This window comes from Procambarus clarkii, chromosome 10 (genome assembly GCF_040958095.1).
Source record: "Procambarus clarkii isolate CNS0578487 chromosome 10, FALCON_Pclarkii_2.0, whole genome shotgun sequence".
Lineage (NCBI taxonomy): Eukaryota > Metazoa > Arthropoda > Malacostraca > Decapoda > Cambaridae > Procambarus > Procambarus clarkii.
The window spans coordinates 52,318,822-52,332,983 of record NC_091159.1 but is presented as its reverse complement, the minus strand read 5'-3'; the positions used below and the strand labels follow the sequence as shown (position 1 = coordinate 52,332,983).

Genomic DNA, 14,162 nt, shown 5'->3' with positions numbered 1-14,162 from the left:
CAAGATCTCCCATTATCTCGTTGTACTGTACTCACGATGTCCTCCTATCACTGGAGGATGCATTGTGCACATATATCCACACTACATCCATCCAAATCCAGACCACCTCACAACAGATTCTTCTAAACAAAATTTACCATATATGTGTTTGATATCTGGGTATCTGATCTTGAATATCTGATATCCAGATATCGGATACAATATTGGATATCTGAGCTCGAGTGCTTCCCACTCCATTTTGTTGTTACTGTCAGGCTAGCCATTTACAGGATTTTCTGTCCACATTAGTATAGTTATCTATGGTGAAGGATTACCCTTATGATGGCTTATACCCCCCTCCTATGGTCATGAAATGCCTCGTCCTTGAATGTTTTCACTGTCACTCGGGCTCTGCCATTCCCCAGAGATGAGCACTTGAAGCTCTTCGATATACAATTCCGACCAATCTGTCATATTCTGAGCACCAACATTCATTCTTTATGGTTGGCTCTTGAAAGTGCTCTAATAGTCCTGGTGTCTTTTAACCTTTCTATCCTGTAACGGTTGAAATCCAGTACTGTACTAGCTTTTCCTCATTTTCAGCAGGTGTAAGACTTGATTTTTACTGGATTTCCAGCAATACTTGTGTTGCCAGTAAGGACCTCGCTGGTGCTGTGGTTGAGGCTGTTCATGTCTGTCCCATCTCCCAAAAGCGGCTTCCATACTTGGATTTCTAGCCTGTAAGTCACGCTGCAGTTCACAACTGTTGCGGTGAGCATTGGTGGTGTTACGAATGCCAAAATACATGGTATTAAATGTAAGAAAGACATGCATTATACCACTTGTAAAACATTATTTTACATTATCCTTGTAGAATGTCTATTTTCAGGAGGATTGTATGTCTTGTTTTTCCAACCTCCCCCTCCCCCCTCTCCCTTTTTTTCCCCTCTATTAAATATTTAGTAAATCATATACTGTACTATACTTTTGACATCAATAACTCTTTCCTCTTGCTCATTTATTAACATCTTGAATGATCTCACTTTTTGACTGCCACTTTTTGACTTTGTGTGCCACATTAAAAATGTCAATTTAGCATTGAATTAGGTGGCAGCAGTTTAAGAGGAAGTGGATGTTCGTGGAAGACAACTTTTGAATGTTACTGTTATAAATGGTATACCGTTTGAATGGTATACTGGTGTGGAGTGGTTGTGCTGGTTCTTTCTGATGGAACAGAGTAAAATATGAGGATTGGACAAGTGGCAACTCGTTTATTTACAACTTTTATCTAGTATGACATGCCTCCTTGCTAAATGGATGATGGTGATTTACATAATTTTTGCACTTTAAAGAAACGGAATTGGCCAAGAATCCCCCCCACTAAATTCTTCGGTTCCACACTTTGATCATCAGTTTATATTTATTAATGTCATTCCTTTCCTGTTCATTGTGGCATTTTCCTCCTGATTTTAGCATATCAAAATGCCTAAAATTAACTGAAAGCTGCATAAACCTTAGTGAATAATATGCATCAATCTTTCATTCCATTGCTGTATTTGGGTCCCATTTCCAAGTTACAAATCTCTTGCATAGAGCATCTGAAGAAACTGCTTTCAGTTGGTTGATCTTGAGTATGTGTGGAAGAGAAGGAAAGGGAATTATCAAGGGAAAGCGCTAAGCCATTACGACTATATAGCACTTGGAAGGGGTCAGGATAAGGATTTGGGATGGGATGGGGAGGGAAGGTATGAAGTAAATTATCATTATTAAAAGGCACCAAGCTGGGAAGACTATGTAGCACCCTCTGTGTTGTGGGACATTCAAGAGGTGCTAAATATCACTCGGGATGCTAACATAAACAGACAACGCGAGTGTTCTATGAGAACAAAGATTTATCAAGATTGGTGTCCCAGAGGGATACTAGGAAAGCAAAATAATCCTGAAAATTGGGGCATTCCACAAGGTGGTGGATGACTAAGTGGGACATTGCAGTCCAGACAAACAGGAGTAAGACAGCTGCGTAACACGTCCACGAGTTAAGCAGGTATGACAACCTGACCAAATCGGTTTCATCCAGTCTCTTATGGAAGGCCAAGGGGAAAGGTTGCTTTTAAGAGCAAGTAGTTTACCTGTAATGCCAGTCCAATAACAATGCCAGTGATTGTGGATTGCAGAATGATTGACTGGTTATAAATCCAAATAAGGAATCCCTCTCTGAAATGTTACAAGCACGAATGGCTTTCCTAACAGTGATGTCTGCAAGTTCATCCATGGTACTGTAACTAAATTTTGGCTGGGGACCCCGCAAAATTTGAGTTTTGTATCTGCAAGAGATACGAAGCAGCCAGGATTTGATTTTGACCACAACAATATGCAAAGGGTTAAGACTCCAGAGCCATGAGGGCACTGGATGCAGCCTGTCCTCTAAACAAAGACCCACAGTCCATTCCATGCACCCACCAATCCATGTTTATTAATGAAGAAAGGTTTACACACGACTCGCAACAGATGACGATCAAACATTTCCGGAACAAGTGTTTCACTTATAAATTTTGTTCAAATCGCAATGCTGTAAATGCTTCACCCACGCACTACAAATACAAATAATCGCCAACAGAACCTAAACACCTAACCTAACCAGTGCCTAAATATGTACAATATGCTAATATAAAATGATAATTTATTAAAATTCCTGCTTTGAACAGCATGTTAAAACTGATGAATGTGTCTTTGGGGTCGATCGCTGGAGGAAATGGACTTGGTCTGAGGACGGGTTGCTGCGCGAGTCAACCACTATGACAAAGGAACATTAACAATGAAAAGGCAGCTGATGAAGAGCATACAACAAAACTATGTAAGTTTTGCAGTGAAGATATTAGTCTATAGGAAAACAATGGAGCAGCAAACACCATTCACCCATCTGTGAACATGGCAATGGAGTGCAAGAAGAATGTTCAGAAGATGCTTTTCGAAACCGTAGGAGAGGAATAAGTTTTAATTACGTGAGGGTCGTCACTTTGCAACATTTCACAAGTGTGGGTGGGGGGGCGGGCCCTCTATGGGGGGCCAAGGTAAGAAAGACATGAGATGTTGCCAATGTGAACCAAGAGAGAGACTTTTAAAAGGGCCACCCTTGTGGCAAAAGGGAATAGGTCCCCCTCCAGATTAGCAGTGTCAAACCACAGCACATGTGGGAGTGTGGATGTAACAAAGACCACCCTAGGAAGCAAAGGAGTAATGATAATGATACTGTAGAACTAGAACACCATTTTCAAAATGCAAGTTTTGGGCAAGAGTTGAATGAAAGGCATCAGGAAAATGAGTTGGGGTACCATAATGGTGCAGGTACCACCAAAGTGCCCAGACCAGTGAAGCTGCCCAATTGGGCTGTATGGCCATACTGTATGAGCTGTTATCTAAAGCCTGCTGAACCATATTTTTGTCATATCTGGCCAAAATAACATTCTGGATAATTTTGTCGAATTTTGTCATATTTGGATAACTGGAGAGTAGGTTGCATAAATTTTTAAGATCTACAGTATCAAACAAGATGAATTTTCACTGAAATTTTCTTTATTTACAATGTGGGGGAAAAATTTGAATTATTGTTGGATGTACAAGCCATTGCAAATAGTAACTTTTGGACTACCTCTGTAAAAATTCTGCTTATTTGGTGAAGATTCCTTCCCATAAAGTCCGGATAAGTGAGCTTATCCGGACAGTACAGTACTTCATCCAGTTTTTAACTCCTGAAGATGGTGAGGCATCAACTCCGGAAGAAATAGGTGAGCAGTATACAGCCAACATTATACTGTATTTAATATGGAAAATAAAGTTTGACAAAAAAAAAAAAGATTTAACATTATTTATTCTTGATAGCCCATACAAATATATCACATTTATTGTAGTAAAGAACATCTTCCATACAAAAGTGTCCACACTTAAAGACTAGAATGACTGATTGTATTTTACAATCTACAACACTGGACGTATTTTTACTTGATAAAAATAGCACGCAAAAATTTTGATTAGAATACACACACTTACACAAGAAGAGATCACATACAAAGCAAAGTGGAAATTTTCTCAGTCTCGACATACAAAATTTATATTGGTAATTGTACATCTGCCTTTCAAAGGTACAAAGATATCCACGTAGAGAAAGCAGTAACTGAAGCCATCATTGTAAATGCCTAAAGGAATCTTGTCAGTGTATGAACAGAATACACAAATTACTCCCATAATTTAGCCATTAATTATGAACTACCGAGAAATTTATTACTAGGTTATCAACCCCTTGCACAATACTGCTTCTACACATATTATATAGCATTCCAATAGGCACTTATTGTAGTAATCTTGTGTAATTCCCTATCCCGAGATAAAACCCTTGCCCCCAAGTCTCCCACAATTCAGTGAAGTGGCAACCCATCTACAAAATAAGAGTGGCCCAGGGACCTCGCATGGCAGCTGTAGACTCTGTATATGTCACAATTATTAGTGAATGGATAAAAAGAGCAATAAAGGACAAACTGTCCACATCTACTAGGAATAGTGACAACAGGCTTCCTCAACTTCCGCCAAGGCCTCTGGGTTATAAATAGGCCAGAGTCACACGAAAGTAGTTAGGAACAGCTTTTGCAGGCCTATGATAAAAGCTTCACATCATAACTTTGAAAGATATTGCTTCCAAAATAATTGGCAGCTCTGTGATCGCGATGAATTCAAACACGAATGAAACCGAAATTAATATACAGGACTCTACTGTCCACTAGGAGGCACTGACATGCTAAAATAGTTGGCTATGGCAGTTCTCAAGTAATTCAAGTGATGAGTTTTAGATTACTTAAGAATACATCCTTTAAACCTATCTCCAGTGGATCCCTGTTTAAGATTTAATTTTTTTTTTATAAGCACCTTTAAGATACAGTATATGATTTACATAGTTAACACACCTCACACTAGACATTCAACAGTTTGAACTTGTAAAAGTTTTCAAGCAAACTATTGTAGTTCTTAAAATACTTTTGGTCAAAATAGTTAAGCTTCAAATGCATTAGTAAAATATGCTTATTCAGGCCTTATTGCCTCATTCTCAACAAATTTGTATTTAAAACTAAACATCAATTAAAAAAAAAAAATTAAGTTTCCAATTTTGTTTTCTCATGGAAAAGTAATTACAGCAACATGTTATATGTATTAAATAACATAGCATATAATACCTCGTATGTTATGGGGAAACTTCCTCCTCACGATTATCATTTATGTAAATACTGGCACTATATATTCTGACTATTCATTTTTGTTATAAACTTGATTATGACATTGACTAAACTTTTCAACATTATATATATCAGTGAATATAATTTTTTTTAAGAAAAAGAACATTTACAATGAATAGTTAAAAGTTTGCCAACATACCAGTGTCTTGTACAAGCAGACACCACGAGAGTCTGAGGAAGACAATGCCACAAGAAGCTTGTATGAAGCAGAAGGTCCATACACCGATCATTATGATGCAGCCAAGGCAACTTTTTCTTTTCGCGATTCTTTTTCTTTCTTTGGTTCTGAAAGAAAGAAGAAACTTGTCATCACAGTCTTTAAAAGGTAAGATAATAATCAGGAGAAAGCACCAAGCCATTAGGATTACGTAGTCTTTGAACAATCTTCAATTGCAACAATACTTTGATGTTTAATGTTAAGGCTTGTTGCAGCACATAGTGGGGCAAGGTCATTGGCACTCTGCCGCCCACAATTTTCACCACTGGATAAAATGAAGCCCTCCAAAATGTCAGTAACTCTTCAAATTCTGTATATTACAACTATAATATGTGTATGAAAAATAATGAACATGTCCAGAATTTTGTTTTTCATGGCTACACATATAGGCTTATGGAGTATAGTTTATCATCTAATAATTATAGTTAACACTTTTTATTAGCAGGCAGGTATAAGGTCATTAAACTGGAATATGATACAATGGTAAACAGTATTATTGGTGTAAAAAAAAAAAAAAAAGTTTCTTAATCATTGCCAATCAAGTTTCTCAAAATCATGGGAATCCCACCAAGAATACTGGAATACTATGCTATTTTTCCCATTAGGGTAATGTCAGTTCTTGACGTTCATTGGTACCCAAGGAACAAGCCATCAAACATGAGGGTAGCTAATGTTACTCTTTTCTCCAAAAAATATAAATAAATAAATAAAAACATTTAAAATAGCACCAAATAATCCTGCCACACCATGCTACCGTGTATAGTAATATAAAATCAAAATGTTATGCGATTACCATGATACAAGCCACCAAACAGAGTGGTCAATGCTGGTATTCTGCCGTGTGAATTTTGGACCTGCGGTTGTGTCAAATAAACTAGAGCCCTCAAGATGATGCAAAAGGATATAGTTACTATGACACGGCAGAAACAATACACATAGCTCTTTAAAGAAACACACTTCAGTACCTACGAAGGCTACTTGTCATAAAGTGGAAATAACAGACTTAAAATATATGACATAGCATATTAAACAAAAGCTTCCCGTTTGCAGCAAGACCAAATAGATGGAATAAACAGAGAAAAGCTAAATTTACATTTCAAATATAAACACAAAATCAAGCAGTTACAAGAGTAACCCAAAACCATTCAGCTGTGACTGAAAATAAAACAAAAATAGGCAGTAGAAAAAAACTGAAATCTATTGAATAATTGCTATAGCATACATGTCTCGGCATCTTACGAGGTTTACTGTATAGTATTTTTCAGAAATTTCTGAACTCAAAGATGAATCTACCCTATTCATTTATCTCCCAAATATTTAGAGTTAATAAATGCACCTTGTGAAAAGCTTCTGCTTTGAAATCTGGCCTAAAAATGAGTAGCATATATTTGTTGTAATGTAAGACATTAAGACAAGTGCCTGCTCAAAATGGAGAATATGCTAAAAAAAAAGCAAACTGGTGCCAAGCTGCAATATTAGGGCAATTATTTGAAAAGGTAAGATACTGGCAGGGTCACATGGACAAATGGAAGGTATGGTGCGTGTCACTGATGCAAAATGTTGAATACACAGTTGCAAGAAATTTGTTTAGAGGAAAATGTGACAAATGAATCCTAAATGAACTGGAATATAAAGTAAAGCTGATGTACTGAGACAACATGCTCAAAGAAAATATAATGGACAAAAAATGTACACAAGATAGATGAATTCAATACCTGGAAGAATTTCAGGAACATCGGGAAGTACGACCTCTGGAGTTTCAGCTGCAGTGGGAGCCTCGGGTAGCTGCTTCTGAAGAGCATCAGCAATAATGGCATCCAGTTCTTCCTCCACAGCCATCTCATCCTCCTCAGTTAGCAGCCCACCACTCAGCAGAGCATCAATCTCCTGCACAAAAGATTAGTTTTTACATACAGCACTTGATAAACTGACTTGCTTATGATTTAATGGAAGACACATGTTACAAAAAATGTAAACTGAGAATATTAGAAAAAGACAAATCTGATATAATTTATCATTGTTAAGAACTTATCTGTTCCACACAGATATGAGGCATTACTAACAGCAATTTTGTAATCAATTCACCAAGAAATAACTACTGGTTCAGTATTAGAAATAATGGATACTGATTATAGTACATAATATGTGTTACATGCAGATTTGTAATATGGTACAGTATTTGAATATTAACAATAATCAACATCAGGTATTTCTTCATGTTAAATGGGTACCTCAAGGAAATTAAATGCTTAAAGTTGAAAGAGACTACAAAATAAAACCAAGTCTTCAACACCATCTACATTTGAACCAGAACCTGCCTGGTTCTCAGCCAGTGGGGGAATTCCTTTGGGGTAGCATTTTATGGTTTTAGTGGCAGAATTTGGACCACAGACTCATAATTATTGTAATAGTATTCTTCATATAAACAAAAATTCTACAGATTGTACAAAATCTACAGGACATCACACTTTATTGTGTCACAGATTAAAATAAAAATAAATATTTAACTTTAACCTTAGGAAATATTGGAACTGCAGGGATGTTGATCGCCAGAACCAACAACAGAAAGGAAGGTAGCCAGCTATCGAGTCAGATCATTTTGAAAGGGGTGCATTGGGCAAAATTTTTTAAGAACCAATAATTTTGTTTTAAATGATGATTCAGAACTAAATTTATTGCAGGTTATCATATCAGCTTGATGTCCTTCACTTGTCAGCTTATGTTATGAGTATGCAACTCAATTATAAATGGTGTTGGTTCTGATGTTAACATCTTGGCCAGATCTAAATTGCATGTCCATTTTTAATGAACTTGAAGTATCATTGAGAAGTATTCATAAGGAAGACTTCACAAGTTTTTTATTACTCAAATTGACATGTAAAGTAGTATGTTATAAAAATGTTTATATATCAAGTTACAGTTATTTCAAGCACTACAATAACGTATTAACAAATGATATATAACATAAATGACGTACCCGCTGCTTCTCTACTGCCTCCTGCGTCTCATCCAAGATACGCTCAACATCTTCAATACTGAGCACCGCATTAATCTGCTTCAGTGATTCGTTGCCTATCTTTAGACTGTCAACCACCTGCACACACACAAATGAATTAGAAGTCATACAAAATATATAAAACTAAATAGAAATTGTATTTTCTCTAATATTTATAATAGAACCCTTGAGGGACTTGGAATAATGCACATTCATTTATGCTTTTATTGGGTGAATGGTAATTCTGTAACAAGAGAGCAGTACATAGTAGAATAACATGAACATCATAACAGCATGAACAAGCCACAGGCACAGCACTAGACAATGGAAAATTCGCACCTCTGTAGAAAGCTAACCAGGAGGACAGGTCAAATGGTCACAGAGTCACGAGGTGGTCAGAGATGATGATGTCGTGATAATCTACAGGGATTAACCCCTCCACATCAAATGCAAGCCTTCATGTTCAGCTGGGGAGCAACAGATCACAGCTAGAGACAGTAGAGTGGGAGAAGTAATGGTCCAGCCTGGACCATTATCAAGTCGTATGCAATTTGATAATGGTCCAGGACTCACCGAAACATCGTCATTTCTCCATCTTTTCTCTCCGATACTGTTTGGTCATCACATCTTCAACCATGTTATTGAGACTCATCGTCTGCATGTTGTATGCATGTTCATTAATTGGGGTGCCTTCTACTAAACTGGGTTCTCTACTAAACACTCATTTCTCAATATAGTCTACTCTAACCCTGTTGTTAGAGTGGTGCCTCATGTAACCAAAGGCTATCACAAAGCAATCTGGTTGTATGAGATATCAAGGGGCAAAAGTCAAAGTGCAGTTATCTGTCTTTATTAAGGGATTTTATATTGTATTGTGATTACTGTTAATCATTTACTTGGATTCGGGCATGGTGGAAGCTAAAAATCTCTTCACTTACCTGTAATTGTATCTGAGAAAATTCTATATCCTGAATCATTCTCTCTATATTCTCTAATGTTCCATCCGTCTTTATTAGCTGCCCCTCAACAAATTTCTTCTTGCGCAGTAGTAGTAATGCCCGACTGTAAAGTTTGTGATAAACAGTAGAGTGCAATAAAGAGATGAATTCATTAAAACACCTCATGCAGAATGACTGACTTTGAGCAGAGAAAATTATCTTCATGTGCAAAATATTTAGGAGCCATTCCTAAGGACCTTGAAAGTACATAAAAAAATAATTATTTATTAAGCAATTCTGTAGTTTTTCAGTCGTAAATACAGTACAAAATGATGTGCAGGATACTTGGTATGTGAGATGATGCAAGAATGTAATTCTATTATAACTGTGATAAGGCACATAGTCAGCGTGTTATTCAGGTGTCGTGCACCAAAACCAACATGGCTATGCAAACCTCATGGACAACGTTGCAAAGAGGTAAGCTCACCCTCATACAGTTTAAATTTTGCAATTGAAAATCAAATTGTGAAAAAACAAATTGCATTCTTCAAACCCATGGAAAGATGAAGCCAACTGTACATACAATAAACCAACTAAATGAATGTCAAATGTTAAGTGAAAGAACCAATTAACATTATATAGAAAAGCCAACAAACTAATTTAAAAAAAACACATTTTAATTCTTTCTGTAAAGAACTTTACAATAAAATAATGATTTGGTATTAAATACAGTACTATAAAAAAAAAGTGAAATTGACATAATGAGTCCTATGTAATATGTATTAAAATTTTTACTATCTGACGAATGAATAGCAAAGACCATAAAACTGACTGTCGAGGTACCTGACTAATGCAAGTTGTTAGTTATAACTAAATATATACGGTATCACTTTGTGATCATACCACATTAAACATGTGAATTATTAATGATTTTAGGAATTGCACTGTATCTCCACTGTCCAATAAATTTCAATAGGCCTCAATGATAATATATGCAGAATACTAATTCTACATATAAAACAACAAATTTGTGAATGGCAACTAATCCTGTAGCTAGAGTACTTACTCTTTTCTACCATCAGAGAGAAGTTTCTTGGCAAGTTCTCTGTCCTTCTGAAGAGTTGCTTCTGAACGCTTCTGGTACTGACGTATCTTATCCCTAGTTGTTTTCAGTTGCTGAAATAAAAGACCCATTTGCTTAAATATATCAACAAAATAAAGCATGGCTTGTGTCCATCTGGCTCATAATATAATTTTTAAAACAATATTTCTAAAACTTTTTAACATTGTCTTCTAACATGGTAGCTTCCCAACCAAAAGAGCCCGAGTTCAATTCATATGGCAGGACACAAACACTTGGGCACATTTTCTTTCACCTGACAACTCTGTACACGTAGCAGTAAACAGATGCTCAGGAGTTAGGCAACTGTTATGGATTGCATCCTGGAAAAGGTTAGTCGTTGGTTAAGAGAGAGACCTTGATAAATCTAGTCCCAGATGAATATAAGGTTCCCTGTCCCAGACAAAAGTAGCAGCCTAATATAATCAGGAAGAGCATTGACAAACTAAAAGATTTAAAAGCCCCAGGTGTGGATGGAATTCAATCCAAAGTTGTAATGGAACTGGAAAATGAATTATGTCTGCCACTGAAATGCCTTTTCAGAAAATCTCTGGACCAAGGGATAGTTCCCCCTATACTGGATATATGCAAATGCCATTCCCATTTTTCAAAGTGTTTTTTTCCCCACTTGCTGGGAATTTCCAGAAAAAGTGGAACAGGTAAGCTACCAGACTAGTCCCAGAACTGAGAGGTATGAGTTACGAGGAAAGGATACTGGAGCTAAAGCTCATGTCCCTGGAAGACAAGAGTAAGGGAGAGACATGATCACCACCTACAAAATCCTCAGAGGAAATGAGAGGGTGGACAAAGAAACGATTTAGCATAGGTGGAACATAAACAAGAGGACACAGGTGGAAATTGAGTACCCAAATGTGCCACAGAGACATTAGAAATAATTTTTTCAGTATCAAGGTACTTAACAAATGGGATGCATTAGGCAGCGATGTGGTGGAGGCAGACTCCATTCACAGGTTCAAACGTAGATATGATAGAGCCCAATAGGCTCAGGAATCTGTACATTGTTGATTGACAGTTGCGAGGCAGGGTCAAAGAACCGAAGCTCATCCCCCTGCAAGCACAACTAGGAGAGTACAGTACATACATACACACTTACATACACACTTAAGGCTTGAATCACATACATATACAGTACTTATATACACACTTAAGGCTTGAATCGACATCTTCCCCAAGGAACTACTGACCTTTTCCAGGATACAACATTACAGCAGTTGCCCAATTCCTGGGAACCTATTTACTGTGTACCGATTAGCTGAATGGTAACATGCTCGGTCATTTCTGTCCTGTTCAGGAATCGAGGCTGGGATAACTGTGTTAAGACCAAAATCATCTGTATGACAGATTCAAATCCAACAAAAATTACCGCCTAACTATTTTGTGAACAAAATACCATTTCCAGTACAAGTTGGGTTAAGTTTGGCTGTAAAAAAAAAAAAAAAAAAAAAAAAGAGGGGGGCCGCATGTTCAAAATCATATTCTGTACTGTACAAGGATTTTGCACATCGCTTATTTACCAACTGTTAAAATTATGTAAATCAATAGGTTAGACTTGATTAAGTTATGCTGGGCTAGCTTGGGTTAGGGTTGGTTGTTTTAATGGGTTATGATCAGTTTGCATGAAGGAGAGTTCGACAATGCCTGTTTCTCACTTGTTAAAACTGTACATATTGTTAGGTTAGGATATAGTACCCGAGATTAGGCTCGGATGGGTTGGGTTAGGTTAGGAAGATTTGCTTGGGTGGTGTTGGGTTTGATTTTATTAGCTAAGATTAGGCTCAGTTATTTTTGGTAGATTTTGTTGGGTTTGGCAAGTTTGGTTGATTAGGTTAGGTAGATTTTTAAATTGAATGGTAAACAGTCTTGTTTACGAAGTGACTTCTCTGGTTTTAATACAATCAAAAATACATTAGCGAGGGATATGATCAAATTGTACACAGGCGTTCAAATTCACTTTCTGGTTGTTAATACAGTATATCATTAGATTAGGCTGGGTAGGATTTGGTTAACTGGGATTAAGTTTAGTCGATCTAAAATGCCCTTTTCGAGCCAACGTACAACAAAGTGACCAGACTTCAGAGTATTATATTAAAACCAATCTAACCCACCGACACCCAATAGCAATGGCTAAATTACACTACAAGCTGCAGTTGCAATACTAAATCATAAAACGAATAAACTTCATAATAATAAATATCATGAAACTGAGAATTTAGTGGAAAAACAATCTATGGGGTGAATACCCCCGTGGACGAACTGACCCACCACACCAGGCTAGGCCCACCACACCAGGCTAGGCTATAATCTTCACTCACTCACTCAACAAACCACAACGCCTCATTAACAACAAACAACAAAGAATCACTGGGGCCAAATACACACAAGCACAGCCTTGTCGTGTTCTGTCACTTTGCTGGGCTTCTTGGAGAATAAGTGTCCCATTGTAGCCTAGTTGAGGTGGGGGGGGCCGATGGCTTCCTGCCTCACTCCCGTCCACCACAGAAAACCTCGCTTCTTCAGCCCCCAAACTTAAGCAACTCTTGAGCTTCTCGTGAGTTGGTCTCTTGGGGCCTATGGTTGGTGTAAGTTAATTAACATTATACATTAACGTTTGTAACTAGCCTATCAACATTGTAACTTGCTTAACTAAATTAAATTTGAGGTTGAGTTCCTGAGCCCGGCAAGAGGATGGGTATGGGGTGCACAATAATAATAATAATAATAATAATAATAATAATAATAATAATAATAATAATAATAATAATAATAATAATAATAATAATAATAATAATAAACAAGATTCGTCGATATTAGCTCCCAAATGATGATTTTGGAAGGTGCCCCCAAATTTGTATTTTGATTTACAAATTTCATAATTTAACATACCAAACTTACTCAACTATTAATTATATTTGGCATTTAGTTGCGCTGTATTACCTCGTTCTTAATGACTGTATTGGCTATCTTCGGATTCTATTCTGTTGGCGGTTTGGTTTACTGCCTATTACATCACAAGAGAGTTTTGAAGGACGCTTTTCTTTAATTAACAGGCTTAGGTATACACGGCAATGTGCTGCTGTGCTATTCTATAAGAAAGATTACACAATCTAGAACAAAAACAAGAGACTCAACTTCAGCACCCACATACAACAAATAAATAAATAAATAATAAATATGTTTATTCAGGTAAGGTATATACATACAAGTGATGTTACATTAATGGATTGATATATAGATAGAACTAGTACATACAATGCCTAAAGCCACTATCACGCAATGCGTTTCGGGCAAGAAAAACATTAATATCTAGAACTTAATACTAATTGAGCATAAAGAATAAAAAGTGTTGAGAACAAATACAAATAAAGATAAAAAAAAAGGGGGAACATGACTGAAAAAGCAGCACAAATACAATAGGTTGACAAACAGTGTTGATTAAAAAAAGAAAATAGAAACACATAAAAAAGAAAGAAAAAGAAACACATAACTAAGACAGTCTCTAAAACAGTTGGTATACTCTCCAAAATCAGATATTATGTACCTAACTCTGCTTTCATCTCTCTATATTATGCACTAATCTATCCCTATATTAATTATGGTATCTGTGCATGGG

At 36.7% G+C, this 14,162-nt stretch overlaps 1 protein-coding gene across 1 annotated transcript; it reads right to left on the bottom strand.

Moving 5' to 3' along the window:
- Positions 1-3,830: 3,830 nt before the first annotated feature.
- On the bottom strand, positions 3,831-13,120 carry Vps20 (vacuolar protein sorting 20). Its single transcript, XM_045770076.2, has 6 exons — positions 12,932-13,120; positions 10,478-10,587; positions 9,412-9,535; positions 8,456-8,572; positions 7,194-7,365; positions 3,831-5,546 (listed from the first exon to the last, which is right to left on the bottom strand). Exons 1-6 carry the CDS (start codon positions 12,989-12,991, stop codon positions 5,491-5,493), a joined length of 639 nt encoding a protein of 212 aa, XP_045626032.1. The 5' UTR covers positions 12,992-13,120; the 3' UTR covers positions 3,831-5,490.
- Positions 13,121-14,162: the final 1,042 nt, after the last annotated feature.